General features: G+C 40.9%; 1 protein-coding gene across 1 annotated transcript in view; it reads right to left on the bottom strand.

Annotated features, from left to right (window-relative positions):
* LOC126474617 (carcinine transporter-like) overlaps positions 1-21,889 on the bottom strand; it is a 149,446-nt gene that overhangs the window by 35,595 nt on the left and 91,962 nt on the right. Inside the window, exon 6 of the mRNA XM_050102094.1 lies at positions 2,761-2,982. Coding sequence (XP_049958051.1) covers positions 2,761-2,982 — 222 coding nt within the window. The remainder of the gene's footprint in view (positions 1-2,760; positions 2,983-21,889) is intronic.

The raw sequence follows: 21,889 nt of genomic DNA, 5'->3' as shown, positions 1-21,889 counted from the left end.
AGATCGGCTGTCGAAAAATTGTTTCTACCTGATGGAAAAGGCAGTTTTTTGTGAGAGCAAGAGATTGGTGCATTATAGGTCGTTATTTAAATACTCCAAGCTGAGAGGGCTAAATGGCAAGTTGGATACCTACATGAACTTGGGGGAAACAGTTCAGATTTAGAAGAGGGAAAGGAATATGAGATGTTATAGGCCTTGTAAGTCCATAGGGGGAAGGTGTTGTTTTTATTGTTTTGGAGAAAGCTTTCAACGGAGTTAAATGGAACAAGCTGATTTTGATGAATAATGGAGTATACTGGAAGGAGAGACGATTGTTACGGGACGAATATTTACAACAGTAAGTAAGAGTAAGGGCTCGAAAAAAACTGTCGGAAGTAAGCAGTATTGGAAGGGCCGTTAGACAGTTATTGTTACCTCTTCCCTTTGCTATTTGTAAGAGATATTACGAAAGGCTAAGTTCCAAAAAGAGGAGTATATATTGGTTGGAAGAGAATATAAAGGGTAAAACTAGATTATGACGTGGTATTAGTGACTGAAAATGAACTGAATTTAAATAAAATGCTAAAAGATGTGATTGAAATTTATATATCATAAAGGATGAGAAACACTACCGGACAAATATTATGATAGGACAAGTTATTACTAGCCCAGTAAGAGCTTTTAAATATCTTGGAAATATTTTCACTAAAGAACTGAGATATTATCAGAACGTGAAAGCTCACATTTTTATAGTGAATGAGATATTAGATTGGAAAAGGAGATTATAATGTGCCAAACGGATAAAAGTCTGCAGAAAAGGTTCGCCAAGTGTTTTGTCTGGAATGTGTCACTTTATCGGGCAAAAACATGGATTCTGTGATGAAAGAATGAAAAAAGGATAGAAGCAGCTGAGATTTGTATGTGGGGGAGATTGTAGATAATAAGCTCGTTAGAAATAGTGAGCAAAGAAAGTGTTTTGGAAAGGATAAGGTGAAGCAGAGGAAGCAAAAATAATAGATGGAAAATTCGTTAAGACAGAAGTACATACTAACAGACGCTTGGAACGACTAGTATGCGGGAGGACACACAAAATGACATTAAGGGAAGCGGAAATTACGCGAACCTGACGAGGATGGCTCAAGACAGGAGAACGTGTAGAGTTACTCCGTGATAACCTACATTTGGGCAGAATACTAACACATGAAGCTGAGGGTTATTCAATAAATACTGCTCCTATTTTTCCTTTTTTTAAGTTGTTTCAAATTTGATATTTTTTTTTTTTTTTGCATTCGTGTAAAATTTAAAATAACTCTAACAGATGGCAGGACCATATTGAACTGTGAGAATGACATCGGCCCAAGACACTCGTTCTAAACAACGTGCTGCAATTAAGTTCATTGTTGCGGAAATAAAAACGGTGGTGAACATCCGTAACTTTCGTGGGCAGTGTGTGGTAATGATCCAGTTGATAGGCATGCGGTTGTTCGATGGGTAAAAGTGTTAAAGCGTCAAGAAGTGCTAAAACTGAGCTCCATGATCAGCCACGTTCGGCACGACCTGTCACGGCTACTGTTTCTAACGTGGTAAATCGATCGGATGCGGTTAATCTTTTTAATCATGCAGGTAGGAGCATAACAACTCGACAGCTGGTTCTACAGCATTCGAAGAGCATTGTAAGACCCTATGATGTTCTACAGTGTGCTCAGCGTGAATTCCACGAATGCTCATAACAGATCACAAGATTAAGAGGAAAGCTGTTTCATCTGAACTGGTGCGCTAGTTTGAGGCCTATGCAGAGACCTTTCTGTGACAAATCGTTACAGTCGATGAAACACCACATTGAGCTGGAAACAAGAAAGAAGTTGCAAAATTTGCAACATCTTGGATAACCAAAAAAGAAGAAATTCAAGGTAGCTCCCTCCGCAGCAGTCTTTTGGAAAAGAAAAGTCGTCGGTCTCGTGGATCTGTTGACAAAAGGGACACTCGATAATTCATAGGCATACGCCAAGGCTGTGAACGAACTCAAGAACAACCGTGTTGTGTCTGCAAGGATCCAAAATAAATCTTGGTTCAAAAATGGTTCAAATGGCTCTGAGCACTATGGGACTTAACATCTGAGGTCATCAGTCCCGTAGATCTTAGAACTACTTAAATCTAACCAACCTAAGGACATCACACTCATCCATGCCCGATGCAGGATTCGAACCTGTGGCCGTAGCGGTCGCGTGGTTCCAGAGTAGAACCGTGCGGCCACACCGGTCGGCAATAAATCTTGCTCCAACTCGATAATGGACAGCCACATACAAGTCACAGAACCGACAACACATCGTGTAATTCGGATGTCGTTGCCTCATTCACCCTATTGCTCAGATATAGCGCATCGGACGTCCATCATTTTGAACCACTAAGATTATCTGTGTGGGACACACTTTGAAGAAAATAGTGTGCTATTCATGGCGTGAAAATATGGCAACGAGCACAAGACTAGAGCTTTAACCAACAAAGAATACATCCCTGGTGCAAGCCCGTAGAACATGATGTAGACCATGTAAAAAAAAAAGAAATACTGGCCAATATTGTCACCAAATTCCATGTCTTGTGAATAAAAACGCTCTGAGAAAGAAATTGTGGGGCATTATTTATTGAAAGACCCTCTTAGTTATGTTATTAACAGAAATTATTTAATTTTCGAAAGGATAATAAGAAAGAATGTTTTATCATCAGTCTAATCTAATTGCAATGCATTACAAACTAATGAACTTAAAATTTTGCTCCACTCACCTGCTGAGCACAAGTAAAATCGTATTTTTCAGAAGGTTCTTGTTGGTTATGATGGTTCCAATCCCCATGTTTACAGTTCTTTGTTGAGACAGAAAAGTAATCTTTTTCTTGATGTCAGGAGACAAAGTTTTACCGTTTGTGCGCGCTATACGTTCCAGGACCTTGAAAGCCTCTTCTGTGTGCCCTTTATTTATCAGCCATCGTGGTGACTCAGGAAGATACCTTCAAAATAAACACCAATTAACTACCACATATTTTAAAAATTTCTATTTGCTACGCTTCATTGAAGTCTGAGCACATATTTGCAGATGACAAGTGTCTTAAGCTACCTTGGAATGAAACCATTGGGATAAGTTCAGAATATTTCAAATCCTGTGTTAGTAAGTATACTATTTAGTTCAGTTCTATGTGTTTCACTGCACACTTCATGCAAAAACATGATGGCATTCTTATGCGCAGGAGGGGAAAGGCAATTGGTGCAGATTATTTCTGTGTAGGGGTCGAGCGAAGGGGTTAGTGGCGGCTCGAGTGTACGTGACAGAAGTGGGTTTATTTCATAAGCATAGCCATATAAAATGTACTGTTTGGTGGTAAGTAGTAGCTTCACTGTTAACAAGACGTTCGCAGATCTTTAGAATAATTGCAGACACAACTGCACATGACAAATACTTTTTAAAAGAGTAATGCGCCATTTGACTATTTATTATTTATTAATCTTTTGTATTATCCAGCCTTCTTCCTTTATGCCATTATCAAATACAATGCTAAAAGTTATTAGACCATTGTTAAGTCATGTCTGTTAAGGCAGTCCAAGGGAGGTAAGCAAGGCCAACGCCTCTATGCCATTCTCAAGTACTATGCTAAAAGTTGTTCGACTTTTGTTAAATCATATCTGTTAAGGCAGTTAAAAGCAGGTAAACAAGACTAACAATGTGTTATCCTTGTTTGCCTGCTTTGGACTGCCTTACAAAACATGGCTTAATAATGGTCTAACAGCGTCTAGCATTGTACTTGATAATGACATATAAGCCCAAATCTGAATAGTACAAAAGTTAATATAATAATACACAGTCAAATGGCGGTTTATTCTTTTAAAAAGGATGGAATGACCGTGGCTAAACACCATCAAAAACTTTTTACATTACAAATAATGCAGGCCATCATTTGACAAAATACTGTGGATCTTTCACTATCACTATTTCCACACACGAAACACATTTAGAAATTATTCTACCTACGATTCTGTTTAACTTCCTTTGGCAGTGTCACTTGATTCACTTTCATTTTCACTAGCGGAATCAGTATTGCTTCCATCACTATGACTATCACTATTACCTTTTCCTACGTTTATGATCGTCTCCAAAGTTTGGTCCACTAACCCTTCACTTGGAACAGAATGATCTTTCATTTTCTTTGCGTTATCATAGCATTTCTTCCATTTTTCTTTTGTTATAGAATCAATTTTTCCAGCTATAGGTTTTGGTATTGTGTCCAATCTGACTGTCACATTTAGAAACGCTGTTCTTCACTCTTGCCCATATCACCACTACAGGACTGAATTCTGGGTGAGACGGAGGAAGTTGCAGCACTGCGTGACCATATTCGGATAAAGTACTGTCTACTTTATAATGATGCGGCCTGGCCTGTCCATTTTGATCAGTGACTGCAACTGGGGTTTCAGCTTGTCCTTGTGAATCGGAATTCTCTTTTCTGTTAACCAGAATGTCATTTCTTTCCTCGCAGAGTTCAATGTTGGAGTACTGTTGTTTTACTTACTGTGGTAAGGGCCGATATGCATAACGAGGTGAGTAAAAGTCAGTACAATAAGTATTAATCAATCCCTTAGCCACTTTTCATAATTGTCTATGTCGCTGTAATAATCTCTTGCTCTTTGGCCAGCTTTAAACTTTACGCAGGCATTCGATACAAAACCATCCTCCCAGCCAGCATGGATGATGATAATTCTGCTTTCGTTTCGTAACAGGTTTCAACAGGTCCTGTAGTGATTTGCCATTCCATCCATACCGTCCAGTGTAACGAGTGTCAACATATGTCTCGTCCATATAGACAATAGTATTACATTCAAGTTTATACTCTCAGATTCTTTTTAAGTAAGCAATTCGTTTTGCCATGATGCTACTTTCTTGCTGAAGAATTTTTTGGTTATTCGCCATCTAATTCGGTCTAAGATCTAGAGAGCGAAGGATTTCAGGAAGTATGTTCATACTTTCTTCAAAATTTATCACACTGTGTAGCTTTTTGTAAATTCCCTTTTAAGAGAGTCTTCTTTTACTTGAAATGTACAAATTATTCACCACATAGAGAACGACTTGATAATTAAAATTCCCTACATTGAAACTGCCAAAGATTCAATTGCGTGAAATCTTTCCAGTTCTCTCTTGATTTGCTGAAGGGAAGTAAACGATACACCTGTTGCTCTGGCCACTCGTATCAATGTGGATTTTAGTTTCAATGGACCGCCTAGCACAACTTCGTTCTTCATAAAATGGTAGGCATTTGTAACCACTTGGCGTGTTTGACTATGAGGAATTTTGTCCTTTAACTTGTTTTGCACTGGCGGCATCTTCAACTTCGATTGCGTTCTGCCTGAATATTTTTACTAGCCGAGCTGTGCACCTGACTCGATGGCAACACGTCCTACGCTGGCGTTCGACTGAGCGGGATCTATTTTTGCATGACCTGTACTCTTACCTGGCACAAAAATGTCAAATTTTAATAGTTAAGCCCACTAGATACGTCGTCCCAAGAGACACGCCAGTGGATAGCAATCACGTCCGAGCCGCTGATGACCGAATTAGCTCCGACCGTTACAGTAGTAACACTACCCTCCTCTCTCCCTTCTCATTCATGTGCAAGTTTTATAGGCATACAACAAACAGTGCAATATATTCACGGTGCCCTACAGCTCTTGCGAATTACAGAAGCTTCACGGTGACTACAAGTCGACAACAGCTGCATGGTACTTATTTTTGACATTTTGAAGCTGTAAATGCGCATGGTGGCACCGATAAAGGTCAGCCATGATAAAACTTTAAAAATAAAATTAATGCAGCCATTGTCTTATTTCACTCATTTTGCGTCCCCTGACTTACGGTATTGATTCGAGAAGTGGGATAACATAAACGTTTAAAAACAAATATAAAGTAATAATGGTAAATAAAACTAAACTCCGCTCGATTAGGCCATAAAGGCCCAACGGTGCCGACCAGCCGCCGTGTCATCGTCAGGCCACAGGTTTCACTGGATGCGGATTTGGAGGGTCATGTGTTCAGTAGACGGTTCTCCCGGCCTTTCAAATGGTTCAAATGGCTCTGAGCACTATGGGACTTAGCTTCTGAGGTCATCAGTCCCCTAGAACTTACAACTACTTAAACCTAACTAACCTAAGGACATCACACACATCCATGCCCGAGGCAGGATTCGAACCTGCAACCGTAGCAGTCGCGCGGTTCCAGACTGTAGCGCCTAGAACCGCTCGGCCACCTCGGCCGGCTCTCCCGGCCGTATGTCAGTTTACGAGACCGGAGCCGCTACTTCTCAATCAATTAGATCCTCAGTTTGCCTCACAAGGGCTGAGTGCACCCCGCTTGCCAACAGCGGTCGGCAGACCAGATGGTCAGCCATCCAAGTGCGAGCCCAGCCTCACAGCCCTTAACTTCGGGAGCTGCTGTTACCACTGCGACAAGACTGTTGGCCTAACTATGATAAATAAAGAAAGAAATGATCAAGTAAACTAGAAAACATCATTATACACGTCTCACACCCCAGAAATTAATACCGCTGGGATACAGTTGCATGAATGTTCGCAGAATATAGTATAGAATTTTTCTTCGTAGTCTTAAGGTAGCAAGTGAAGTGAATTTCTGTGTCGTGTGACGACTGCATCGAACACTGGGAAAAGTGCTGGTCAGTTTCTGCTGTCTCAAGCTTAGTAGACATGTAAGGAGGGTACAAGAGGAAAATTATTGTCAACAGGTAGCCTATGTCACACACAAAAAAAACAGAGCGTCGTTTTTAACGTGCTTATCCGACGAATGGGCCACCATCAACATTCTCACTCAACGAGATACCACAGTTTGTCTTGGGGCTTAGTCCAGAGTATTAGTTCACAGTCTTGTAGTCAGGAACTGTACGCCACGACGTCTCCTCAAGTTGTCAACTAAATACTGATGATAATACTTTCTTACCCAAGAATCGAAACAGCTGCCCTCACTCTAGTGTTACTGCACGGGTATGAATTAACGCGGAATCGCGTATTCTTCACAAGGCAAACATGGAAGTCAACTCTGCAATTTGAATTAATATCCAGGTGGTACTGAATACGACGGTTACCATTAACTGCGCGAAATATTATGTAAGTAAAGTATCACGTCTTGATAAGTACCAAGATAAACTTAACTCAAAAGATTAAGAATTGTGATGCAATGAATGAGATGTTTACAAATGGAGAGCTTAAACTAAGAGAGTGTGAAGTGGTAAGCTCCGTCAAATGGCAGATTTAATACCAATGATGACCTTGATGAGAAAGTAAGCCAAGTATTGGACAGTATCAACAACGGGAAAGAGATATAATTCTTATAGACGGTTTTAGTGTTCATGTTGGGTCCAGGCTAATGGATGCAGCCGTTGAACCATATGGAGAAAAATATGTGAATGATAGCGGGTTACGACTTATAGAACACGTCAGCAACATTCATTAACGATTTAAATTAGTTCAAGCATAAAGATCGAAATCAATTAATTCGGACGTGACAGTGAATGCAAGTGCAGAGTATTATACTGACCATTACCTTCTGAAAACTACAATATTTTTCAAATTAGTAAAATCTTTTAAAAATTCGGGCGAAATGCGGTGCTGATGAGGCACACGAAGTACACCCTAAAAATTTGGAGAATTCAAAAATCAAATGGCTCTGAGCACTATGGGACTCAACTGCTGTGGTCATAAGTCCCCTAGAACTTAGAACTACTTAAACCTAACTAACCTAAGGACATCACACACATCCATGCCCGAGGCAGGATTCGAACCTGCGACCGTAGCGGCGGCGCGGTTCCAGACTGTAGCGCCTTTAACCGCTCGGCCACTCTGGCCGGCTTTGGAGAATTGATGAACATTATTGTTGTATGGGCGAAGACGGAATTTGAATTGAATAACGCAACGTACTCTTCCGGGAACAACACTTTTGAAGATATTGTTAGATGTGTTGGGGAAGCAGCTAATGAAGCTTTAAAAGTACTGCAGGGCAGCTCACGATTTCTAAAGACAAGTGAATTGTGGAATAAGAGCATTGAGAAATTTGTACAGAAAGGAAGGGGACATGCAGCTTATATGTCAAGTGAAAGAACAAAGAAAATAACGGCTACGCTAAAATACGGAACACAGCTGAAGAAAGCTGTCAAGAATGCCAAGAATGATGCCTAGGGTAATACAAGTAAGCAGACTGATCAGCATATTGGAGATGGATGAAGCATTGAAGCATGGAGAACTCTGAAATCTATGCGATGTAACAGAATAGAAAGAATTCTCCTGTTGGAAGAATGGAGAAACTGTTATGGGAATATCTTTACTGAAAACCATCCAAATTTTTCTGGAAAAAATTAAGATGAATTGTTTATCTGGGATGAACTGTATGAAGAGGATAAAATAATTATGCCCCTAGAAGTCAAAATAATGCTTATCTCTAAGAAGAATGGACGAGCTTCAAGCCCAAATGGATGCCCACCGAAATTTTCCAAAACTTCTGATATTGATAGCTAATGTTTTCACTCTATTCCTAAGAGGGAAGCACTTACTAGAGGACTGAATACATCACATATATCTAACATACATGAGAAGAGTGGCAGGAAAAAGTGCTCAAACAATATAGCAGTGTGTGTCACAACTTCAGTCTCTAGATTATATGGGAGAATTATAAAGAAAAAAATCGAATCACGGATTTTGGATGAAAAAGAGCAGTCTGGGAATCGGGCCAGAAAATCATGCACAGTGAATAATGTTTTATCTAAGACAAGTTGCGGAAAAAAGACTGGACAGGCATTTAAAGAAGCAAATGGTTTTCATTGATCTTAAGAAAGTCTATGACAGCGTTCCCCCTCGCCTAATTGTGAACTGCAGTGTTAGAGAATGGAGTGAGTCATTTTTATGTTCATGCTGTTAGAGCTTTATACAATGCCGCAACTTGTAGAATTAAAGTAGGTAAAAAATATCTGGAGAGATTACACTGACCAAAAGAATATGAGGAAGTGCGACAGCACCAACGTATTTTAAAACATACCTGAATTCAGCGTTAAGGTTATGGAAAAGTTCCTGTTGTAGTATGCGTGAGTCTGTAAATGATGAAAAGTTATTCACTTTGTATTGTGCTAATGGCTAAGCCATTTTAGTAGAGGATGAGGATGAAACCTGCACAGAGAATATCAGAAATAAGTTTTAACCATTAATCTGGAGGAAACTGAGTAGTTGGTTAGTGGAGTAGTGAGTGAACACCTGACGCCAGATTTTGGAGTAGTAAGGTCCGTTGACTCATAAAAATTTGGGAGTCATAACTAACAAACTTGTACCCAGTAAAAGCGAAATTTAGAACCACATTCGCCAAGTTAGAGAAATAGCCAAAGAACAGAACGGAGTTTAATGTGGCACACGTATTAGGTCAGAAATAAGGATTAGGATACTTAAAACTTTCGTAGAACATGTAGCAACCCATGGAGGGGAATTATTGGAAACGTCTGAAATAATTAAGAGGAAATTATTGTCAGTGGAGATGGGATTTCCATGGTGTTGAATTGGTTGGCGCCACGGGATAAAATTAAGAATGTAGAGACAGGAGAGAGACTGAAGCTGGACACCACTGTGACTAGCAGCAAAACGACTGAAATGGTGTGAACATGTACGCCGTTTGGGTGAGAACAGATGGCTTAAGAAGATAATGGAATGGGTTCCAACTAATAGAAGAAGAGGACGCCAGAAAACAACGTGGGAAGAAGGAATCAGGGGAGCTAAGTCAGAGAGGAATTTGCAGGCGTAAGATCGAAAAAGACGGAAGCTGCGATGCGAGAAACAACTGTAAATACTGTATTAAATCGCAAAATTAAAAAAAAAATTATCACATTTACGACTACGCAATTTTCGTAATAAGAATGTCAACGGCTGTACCAACGTGAACGCACTCGTTTCCGCCAGATCATGAAGTTTGGCGTGGCCGATATTTTGATGGCTGACCGACGGTCAACATGTCCTTGCAGCGAGCTCCGCTTGCGTGGTTGTGTTTACATCCTGTGACTTCATGGAAGCGACTTCGCTACCCTCATCTGTGTTGCTGAGATTTTGCTGACTTTTTTGAAATTCGGAGAGTGGAATGGCTGCAAACTCTTTGTAAAGGGACAGCCTCCTCTAGCATTACTTTTCGTCAACAGTAGTTGTCGATGCCAGTTATTATTTTTCGAATTTTGGACAGGTCAGTATTATCTCTGAAGCATTTCTGAAAATTTTCATATAATTTTATACACAGTATGCTATATATCAAGTTAAAATTTATGAAAAGGAATTACTTCACAAAGTATTTTAGTTTCGATGTTATATTCGATAAGCACTAGTTCTGAATGTATTGTTTTTTAGAAACATTTTTAGAAACATTAGAAATTACGAATAATTTTCACACACAAAATTTCCATTATTATTTACGCAATCCTGTACTGTTTACTATGTTTATTTCTGGATTCATTTATGAAATAATAATCAAACTTAAAAATGTAACGAAAACTAGTAATAATTCATACTCTTTGGAATATTGTTATTTCCGCAAAGCTTGCCTCTGATGTGATCGGAAGTATTTTTGTATAGTAGGTGAGAACAATGGAATTTCGGCTTTGTTAATGTGAAAAATCAAAGTACTGTATGATATACTAAAATGTGGCAAAATCAGTGGAAAATATATTTACCCAAAAAATTCTGTAACAACACTCTTCCAAATTATTTAGTTCAAACCAGCCGTGAGGACCCGAGGTTAGATTTTAAGCTTCAAGAATCAGACCCTGCAATCTCCTCCCCCTCCCCTTCCTAATTCCAGCTATTGTCCACAATAAGCAAAGTCGTTTATAAAAAATTTGTGAGGAGTAAAGATTACAATAAACTGTCTAGTTTACACAGCTTTTCGTTTAGGTTTGGCTCCAGTTTTTCTTGTCTAGGGGTCTGCTTCTTGAACTTGAAATTCTCATAGTTTAGGTCCTCATGGCTAAAATGATCTAAATAAAATTGGAGATTGTTGTTGCAGAATTTTTGCTGTTACGTTAATATATTTTATCACATTCCAGCATATCATACAGTATTTTGAACTTTCATACTAACAAAGCCGAAATTACATTGTTCGCCCAGAATACAAAAAGACGTCCGATCACATCAGAGGCATGCCTGCAGCCATTTCGCTCTGCGGTAATAGCCATATTCCAAAGATTTTACAGTTTTTCTTGACAAACTAATTTCTATTAATTTCGACTATTATTTCATAAATGAATCCAGAAACAAACATAGTAAATAGTACTATAATGCGTAATTAATAATAGAAATATTAAGTGTGCCAAATAATTCGTAATTTCAAATGTTTCTAAAAAAATAATTTTAACTGTACATTCAGAGCTATTACTTATCGTTTGTAACATCGACAATAAAGTAATTCCTTTTCATAAATTTTAACTTGAAGTATAACATACTGTGAATAAAATAACATGAAAGTTTTCAGAAAAGCAGCTGAGATAATATTGACTTGTCCAAAATTCGAAAAATAATACTTGAATCGACAACCACTGTTGAGGAAAAGTAGTGCTAGAGGAGGATGTCCCGTTACAACCCCTAGACAAGAAGAACTGGAGCCACCTCAGTATGGCTAGCTAACTAAACTTGGAAGTTTATTTTAATCTTCGCTCCTCTCAAATCTTCATAAAAGACATTGCTTATTAATTACTTGGACTGGGCATTGTTTAATGTGGACAATAGATGAAGAAGGAACTAGGGTGAGGGGAGATTACAACGTCTACGAATTCTACGGTGCAATGCACTTTTGACAGGAATGCACGAAGGCCAATAGGATTCGAAACCCACGCTTGGATATGAGATGTTTCGTGCTTCCACGAGACGAATTATAAGGAATACAGTTGGACTTCTACCTGTATTCGTGTTTTCCCAAGTTAGAAAAGCAAGTTGTCTGTGAAAGGCTACGGTCGGAAAATGACGGAATCCAAAAATTCTGGCATGTTGACAGAAGTATTAGCGATGTTACTGTACAACATGCCGGCCACTGTAGCTGAGCGGTTATACGCGCTTCAGTCTGGAACCGCGCTGCTGCTACGGTCACAGGTTCGAATCCTGCCTCAGGCATGGATGTGTGTAATGCCCTTAGGTTAGTTAGGTCTAAGTAGTTCTAAATCTAGGGGACTGATGACCTCAGATGTTAAGTCCCATAGTGGTTAGAGCCGGTTATGGCATTCGAACCGTCAGAATAGCCAAAGCACGGAACAGCAAAATGCTTTACGTTCGTACGGACATGTTATCGGTGTAACAAACGGAATATGGTGCAGTGTGTACTCCTATCGCATAGACAGTGTTGTTGGATCTATTCGATCTGATTTACGTAAGCACATCGCTTCGTACTTGCCCATCGAGCCGGCGTAGGGCATACATATCATATGGCGGTCAGCCGCAGACGTGACGGGTTTGTAGAGCGATGGACCACCCTCCGAATGACTACACGAATGAAAGGCGGCGCCCTGTGCAACTGCCAATGGGAAGTTCGATTGGCGACAGACCTACACCAGAATCCCTGCTGAGTGAGACAGTTCAAGGCTTTACAGCACCAGTTTCAGAACCACCGCATGTTTAGCAGGAAGAGGCGGAGATTCACGCTGCATGGCAGCCTGACACAGCTGGAAAACCATGTTCATTCACCAATCAGGAAGCAATGGGGGCTCGCATGCCGTCCCACGTTCGTTCAGGTGACACTCAGATGAATACGAAAGTTTCGAAAACAAGAAAGAAGGGCAAAAGTAAGGCCACTTTGGATGCCTTGCACACGTAGCAAACTAGTGACCAGAACGACCAGCATGCCTCTCAGCCATCGTCGTTCATGAAACCAACGAACGGAGCGCCTAGGCGTGGACAGAGGGAGCAACATGCTTTGCTGACAGCACTACGTGAGAAATTTGTAGGACCGGCAAACTGTAAATGCGGGGACTGCCCACCGGCGCTGCACCAGCGCACGCGCCGGCACCCGCCCAGCAAAGGCCCCGAGGAAACCAAAACACCACTGGCTGCTGCAAGGTCTTCGATAGAAATGTTCACTGCCGTGGACTGGACGGAGGAATTGGAGAGAGGAGCGGGTGCAGGGCCAGGTGCTGAATTTTCATCTTCATAAGTAATCTTGTTTTTCATATGTATCTTATAATGCATCAGAATGCTTTTGTTGTTACGACTCATAACATCAATAAAGTTGAATGTTGCTTTCAACTAGAGCCCTTGATAGATTGTTAAAACAGACGTAGCTTTCTCACAAGAAGTGAGCACAGCTGAAATCGAGATCCTACCAGATTTTACGACTCTTTTAAACCTCGACCCAGAATCCAATTGCGGGACTGCAATTTTAGTCAAGCAAATGTTAGATTTTAGAAACTCTCCAGATCGCGTGTAATTAGTTTTTCACTTCTGATTTGTGCCCACTACTACGAGGTCACGACGGCGTCGCTGTTCTGGGAGATGACTAATTCTGTCACAGACGACGCAGACCAACAGCCGGTGCCTACGAAGTGTCACGAACTAAAGGCGTTAATACATGACCTTAATTTAATAGACACTGGAGACAGCTTCATCCTACTCCCTCCGAATTCACATTACGACTCAACAGCACGGAGTCGAACCGAGCACTTTTGCGTGGCAAGAAATCGCACCACTGCTGTAGTGAGCACTGGGGTGCTTTAGATTTTACACTGATTTGATAAAAGTCTTGGGGTTCCTTCTAATATAGTAGCGAACCTCTTTCTGTCTGGATTAGTGCCGCATCTCGACGTATTATGGGCTCCATAAGTTGCTGGAAGTCCCCTGCAGAAATACTGGGCCATGCTGCATCTATAGATGTCCAAAACTGCGAGTATTGCCGCTGCAGAATCTTATGTCTCCTACACGTTCGATTGGCTACATGTCGGGCGATCTGGGTGGCCAAATCATTGTCTCGAACAATTCAGAACATTCAGCAAACGAACTGATAACGGTTGTGGTCCCTGGACATGAAACGGTTGTTTGGGAACATGAAGTAGATGAAAGGCAGCAAATGGTCTTCAAGTTGCCGAACGTAACTACGTCCAGTCAATGATCGGTTGCCTTGGATCAGAGGACCCATTTCAAGTCGGGTAAACACAGTCGACACCATTATGGAGCCACCACAACCTTGCATAGCTCCTCGTTGAGGGGTCCATGGCTTCTTGTTATCTGCACCGCGCTCGAACCCTACCTACAACTCTTATCAGCTGAAATCGGGACCAATCTCATCAGGGCATGGTATTACAGTCATCTTGAATCCAAACAATATGATGACGAGCTCAGGAGAGGCACCGCAGGCTATGTCGTGCTGTTAGCGAAGGCACTTGCGTCGTTCGTCTGCTGCCATAGCCCATTATCGACACATTTCACCATACTGTCCTAACGGATATGTTCGTCGTACATCCTACACTGATTTTTGCGGGTATTTCGCGCAGTGTAGCTTGTCCGTTAGCACTGGCAATTCCACACAAACGCTGCTGCTCTTAGTCCTTAGATGAAGGCCATCGGCCGCTGCGTTGTCCGTGGTGAGAGGTAATGCCTGAAATTTGGCATTCACTGTACTTTTTTGACACTGTGGATCTCGAACATTGAATTCCCTAACGATATCTAAAATGGAATGTCCCATGCGTTTAGCTCCAACTACCAATCCTCCTTCAAAGTACGTTAATTCCATTCGTATGACTCACCTGACTATTCAAATGGCAGCTCCGCCAATGCACTGTCCTCTTATACGTTGTGTGCGCTATACTACCGCCATCTGTCTATATACATATCGCTGTCCCATGACTACTGTTAGCTGTGTATAGAATTTTACGACAGAGATTTCCAAACATAATTTTAAATTATAAAATATTTTCGGTGTCAGATGTGACCCTTACCATAATTTATTCGCTGGGCCCTACAAAACAACAGACTGCAAAAAAGGTAGGAAATTACGGGGAAGAGATGAAGATAACTTGCAAGAACCAGACGTGTTGAATAAAGGGTAACATTAGGCAACGACTGACTTAACAGGAGAAAGGAATGCAACAGACGCAGAATGGGTAACTTTAAAAGATGAAATACTGTATGCAGCGGAAGATAAAATTGTCAAAAAGGCAAGCTCCAGTCCAAATCCTTAGATAAGACACTAGACATTGAATTTAATTGACAATACGGTACGATGACAGGGTGAGCATCAATCAGCTACTATTTGCATATGATGCTATTGTGTACGGGAAGATGTCGTCGTCCACCATGCACCATAGGTTGGCTTACGGAGTGCATATATAAATGTAGATGTACATGTATAGATGCGAAATTATAAAAATTTATTGAGAATATAGACATCGAAACACTGAGATGAACGGCAAATGGAAAACTGATGACAGGAATTGGTAGAGGCCATATGTAAGACTGCAAGCATGCATGGCTACATGAAAGGTAGATAGTGCCTGTAAGAACGTTAGAGAGACTCGGGAAAAAAACGAAGCACCTATGTAAATCTCAAGTGTGTGGTATAGTCTTAAGACTGCGATGCCATAGCAAAGTCGGCAACTCGCATCAGTACCACAGAAGACAGTAGGACAGAGATGTCCCGATGCATACTCCGACGACGAATGGGAGGTGCTGACGAAGCCACATCCTCACTCCCAGCTCAGCAGCGCCACCACACGCTGTCGGAGATACAGCCGAGCAGAGGAAGGCGTGTCCCCAGTTCGTGGTTAATGGTTAAGACGATCGCGTCGCCTTAGATACTTATATAGGGCACCAGTCAATATTATGTCATATGCTGAAATTAAACTATGAACATTGTCTGTGTACTTCAGCTGAAGATTCTTGTAAAACTGTCATTATCAACATTGAGAGACACTTGTAAATAATCAGAACGTTCCTGTGGAAATGGATTATACAAAGTTACGTAAATCTTCATATAATAATAATAATAATAATAATAATAATAATAATAATAATAATATAGACAAAAAATAGGAATAGATAATACAAATATTAATAAAGCAGAACTAAAAGAAAAATATAGACAAAGACTAACAAAAATACTGAAAACAGAATTTACAGCAAGAAACAAGACAAAAGCTATAAATACTTACGCTATACCAATATTGACCTACTCATTTGGAGTAGTGAAATAGAGTAACACAGAACTAGAAGCACTCAATACACTTACACGATCACAATGCCACAAATATAGAATACATCACATTCATTCAGCAACAGAAAGATTCACATTAAACAGAAAGGAACGAGGAAAGGGATTTATCGACATAAAAAACCTACATTATGGACAGGTAGACAATTTAAGAACATTCTTTATAGAACTAGCAGAAACTAGCAAAATACACAAAGCAATCTCTCAAATACATCGGCTACACCACTGCAATTTCATAACCGCTTCTACAACCCTTTAGATCACATAACATCAACAGATACAAAGAAAGTAAATTGGAAAAACAAAACACTACACGGCAAGCACCCGTATCATCTAACACAGCCACACATCGAACAAGACGCATCCAACACATGGCTAAGAAAAGGCAATATATACAGTGAGACGGAAGGATTCATAATTGCAATACAGGATCAAACAATAAACACCAGATATTACAGCAAGCATATTATTAAAGATCCCAATACCACAACAGATAAATGCCGACTTTGCAAACAACAAATAGAAACAGTAGATCACATCACAAGCGGATGTACAATACTAGCAAATATAGAATACCCCAGAAGACATGACAATGTAGCAAAAATAATACATCAACAACTTGCCATACAACATAAACTAATAAAACAACACGTTCCCACATACAAGTATGGACCACAAAATGTACTGGAGAATGATGAATACAAATTATACTGGAACAGAACCATTATAACAGATAAAACAACACCACATAACAAACCTGACATCATACTCACCAATAAAAAGAAGAAATTAACACAACTAATCGAAATATCCATACCCAATAAAACAAATATACAGAAGAAAACATACATCCAACTGGCTGAGGACGTCAAGGACATGTGCCATCAGGATAAAGTTGACATTAAACCAAGTATACTATCAGCTACAGGAGTCATACCACACAATATCCACCAGTACATCAACGCAATACAGCTACATCCAAACGTATATACAAGACGTTACAAAAAGGTACGGCCAAACTTTCAAGAAACATTCCTCACACACAAAGAACGAAAATATGTTATGTGGACATGTGTCCGGTAACGCTTACTTTCCATGTTAGAGCTCATTTTATTACTTCTCTTCAAATGACATTAATCGTGGAATGGAAACACACAGCAACAGAACGTACCAGCGTGACTTCACTTTGTTACAGGAAATGTTTAAAATGTCCTCCGTTAGCGAGGATACATGCATCCACTCTCCGTCGCATGAAATCCCTGATGCGCTGATGCAGCCCTGGAGAATAACGTATTGTATCACAGCCGTCCACAATACGAGCACGAAGAGTCTCTACATTTGGTACCGGGGTTGCGTAGACAAGAGCTTTCAAATCCCCCATAAATGAAAGTCAAGAGGGTTGAGGTCAGGAGAGCGTGGAGGCCATGGAATTGGTCCGCCTCTACCAATTCATCGGTCATCATATCTGTTGTTGAGAAGCGTACGAACACTTGGACTGAAATGTGCAGGAGCTCCATTGTGCATGAACCACATGTTGTGCAGTAATTGTAAAGACATATGTTCTAGCAGCACAGGTAGAGTGTTGTGGCTTGGCAAGACAGCCAAGCCACTATGAGGAAGCCGAAAGGCACGCGTTTAAGCTCACGCAGGCTGGCGTGAGGTCTGGAACAGGACAAGGACTTTATAATAGCAAAGAACGTACGTAGATGCTGGAATACTTAACTTTAATCTACAATTGGTGAACATCGCTCTTGACGGTACATGTTTTACAGCATCAGTAGTAACTGCTAATGGCGCCTTGCTAGGTCGTAGCAAATGACGTAGCTGAAGGCTATGCTAACTATCGTCTCGGCAAATGAGAGCGTAATTTGTCAGTGAACCATCGCTAGCAAAGTCGGCTGTACAACTGGGCGAGTGCTAGGAAGTCTCTCTAGACCTGCCGTGTGCCGGTGCGCGGTCTGCAATCACTGATAGTGGCGACACGCGGTTCCGACGTATACTAACGGACCGCGGCCGATTTAAAGGCTACCACCTAGCAAGTGTGGTGTCTGGCGGTGACACCACATAGAGTATCCCATATGAAATCATGATAACGTGCTCCATTGAGCGTAGGTGGAAGAACATGGGGCCCAATCGAGACATCACCAACAATGCCTGCCCAAACGTTCACAGAAAATCTGTGTTGATGACTTGATTGCACAATTGCGTGCGGATTCTCGTCAGCCCACACATGTTGACTGTGAAAATTTACAATTTGATCACGTTGGAATGAAGCCTCATCCGTAAAGAGAGCATTTGCACTAAAATGAGGATTGACACATTGTTGGATGAACCATTCGCAGAAGTGTACACCATCAACTGCACGAAGAATTGCCTCGTCCATTGCAGGTGTCCTCGTCGTTCAAGGCCTTCCCCAGTCGCGAGTCATAGGCTGGAATGTTCCGTGCTCCCTAAGACGCCGATCAATTGCTTCGAACGTCTTCCTGTCGGGACACTTCGTTCTGGAAATCTGTCTCGATACAAACGTACCGCGCCACTGCTATTGCCCCGTGCTAATCCATACATCAAATGGGCATCTGCCAACTCCGCATTTGTAAACATTGCACTGACTGCAAAACCACGTTCGTGATGAACACTAACCTGTTGATGCTACGTACTGATGTGCTTGATGCTAGTACTGTAGAGCAATGAGTCGCATGTCAACACAAGCACCGAAGTCAACATTACCTTCCTTCAATTGGGCCAACTGGGGGTGAATCGAGGTCGTACAGTACATACTGACGAAACTAAAATGAGCTCTAACATGGAAATTAAGCGTTTCCGGACCCATGTCCACATAACATCTTTTCTTTATTTGTGTGTGAGGAATGTTTGATGAAAGTTTGGCCCTACCTTTTTGTAACACCCTGTATACAACTACAGAAATCTGTAATTATTGATACATGTTCAATTACCCGAAATTTCCTAAATGCAATGTAACATATACCGTACGGTTAAAAGGAAGTCACGCTTTATCAAGGTCCGCGTCACTTTCCATTTTTAACCACACATAACGTTTGAGAAAGGAAAGAAATAATAATAACAATTAATACTTTATCTGTTGTAATTTCCACTCGTTTCCCTTTCGTAGAAAGTAAAGAATCGACTGTTTGCTGATAACAGTCTTTCAGGTGAAACAAATTGATGAGAATTAGCGATTGCTCGCCTGCTGCATGGCTACTATGTGTGAGTGTGCACGTCCTTTCACTTCCTGGTGTTGCCACATTTCTGTTTTTGACTTTTTTGTATCTAGTGTTTCACCACAAGTAATGTCTCCAACTGAAATTGTCAGTTTCAGGCGCAGCAGGGTGAATGCCTGCTGCTCATTGTACAACCAATATTCAGTCGCCAAGCAGAACCACCGCGGGATGCTGCATCTAAATTTAGCCCATACCATAGTCAAGAACAAGAATGGTCGTAATACTGGTCACAACTGGATGCTCGTTTTGCTGCTTACAAGATAACACGTATGGAGCACAGTGCTTATTTCTTGTCAGTGATGGGACCGGACATTTAACGCCTGTATGCAAAGCGATGTCCAGACATTGGTCCAGAATCAGTCACAAATGACGACCTTGTTAAAGTGCTGGGCAAACATTTCAATATTCAAGGGCATGTCGCAGCAGTAAGGTTTAAAATTTTCCGTCTCAAGCAACAGTCTGGACAAACATTAAAACAATGGATAGCTGAACTTACGGGCTTGCAAGGCATTCCAAGTTTGTGTTCTTGGGGAATTAGCTATAGGGGTGCCATGTTATGTGATGGAGTCATACAGAGTGCATCAGATACACGCGTTCGTGATGCAGTCCTCGAACTGCGAGACCCTGATTCAAAAACAGTTCTGTCTGTTGTGGAATCGCAAACAGTTGTGGACTGAACAGAGTTTTATTTTGAGGCTCCATACATTTTAGTTGTTTAAAGTGCACAAGATACTAGGTCTAAAGTATCCGATAGTGTTAAAGTAATTAAACACTGGACTCAGACAAACAGTAAGATAGAAGTAAAAACTTGCAGTCTGTGCAACAAAATCAATGAAGAAATCTTGTCTTCAGTGCTATTTGAATCATGACCGGAAAGCTATCAACGTGAATGGAAAGGCCACGTGTAATAGTGTGTATGTATGACGACACAGGCGTAGCAAATAGCCACGGCAGGGCAACCGCGCGACCGTAGCTAAGTTGTCAAACGGTGCAAATGATTGCGGTGAAGCCATTCACGACATAACTTGCCGTCCTCGCACTTCCACATCGTGGATATCTTCTACTGTCATAAGCAAGCTGGCGAACAAACCTATTCACGTAGCAATCGAACAAAAGACAATTGAGTTACAGTTAGACACTGATGCTTCTGATGCACTGATTAATAAAGACACGTATGACACACTCGCTAGCCGACCGCGGCAGCAGTCCGCTTCTGTCTGCCAACAGAAGACATGAAATTCCAGTCCTTGGCATCTGTAGTTAGAAAATTTCCGTGGAATGACAAAGTGTGTTTCGTTTCATGTACTCAATTCGAGAAGTGGTGCAAAAATTTTTTGATTAGATTTATTTGATTTTTCAACTTGTGCATGCAGGACAATGTTTAACAAATCAGTGTTTCAGTGTCTCACAGTAATGTTTCTGACTTCTTTAGCAAGTACAAGAACCTGTCTGCCACTGATTTACGAAGGGCTAAACTTTGAAGTGCGCATTACAGATAAAGACATTTTGCAACCGCTATCTTTTCGTGCTCGACTTGTCCCTCACGTAACACATGAGCAAGTTGCTCAGGAAATGCAAAGTGGAAAGAAAGTGAGATTAGCCAACCCATTTCTGCAAGCTAATGGGAATCATACTTCATAATTCTAAAGAATCTTTCGGGTGGTTCGTGTCTGTGTGCTGATTTTAAAGCAATACTAAATCCAAAAACTGTCACGGTTTCTTTTCCACGTCTGGAGGAGTTGATGGGCAGACTGGGACAGGGCAGACACTTTTAAAAAAATTATTTTCGTAAGGCATATTTACAGTTACCGCTGGATGAGTAGTATAAGCAATCTTTGTAATAAAACCTTACTTCGGTTTCTTTCAATTACAAAGAGTACCATATGGAAGCGCTTCATCTTCTGCAGTTTTTCAACGGTTCCTGGAACAGTTATCAGCAGAGGCCCCGTACTGTACAACCTACTCAGACGATATTGTAGTCAGAGGCCGTACACATGCTGAGCATTTAACAGATTTAGACTGTTTTTATCGATTTGTTTCCGTGGCTGGACTCAAGCGCAGCAAAGAAAAGTGCTCCTTCTTTCAAGAAGAACTGAACTACTTGTCTCATGTAATTAATGTACAAGGTATTCATCCTACTACATTTCATCTGACTAGTGTTAGAGATCTTCCAGCGCCCCATAACATTAAGGGAGCTCAGATCAGTCATTGGGAAGTTCACCTATTATAAAAAATTTATTCCCAACGCAATGCAAATTGCGGCTTCACCCTTAACTGGCTGTACCGGGAAAATATTCCTTGGTCCCTAAGATTTGACCTTAGGTGCACACAAGGTCAAATCTTAGGGACCTTACTTTTCTTGTGTATATCAATGAACTACCATCAGTAACATTACCAGATGCCAAGTTTGTTTTATTT

The sequence above is a fragment of the Schistocerca serialis genome, chromosome 4 (assembly GCF_023864345.2).
Source record: "Schistocerca serialis cubense isolate TAMUIC-IGC-003099 chromosome 4, iqSchSeri2.2, whole genome shotgun sequence".
NCBI lineage: Eukaryota > Metazoa > Arthropoda > Insecta > Orthoptera > Acrididae > Schistocerca > Schistocerca serialis.
Note: the sequence above shows the minus strand (reverse complement) of the source record. Positions and strands in the feature narration are given on the sequence as shown.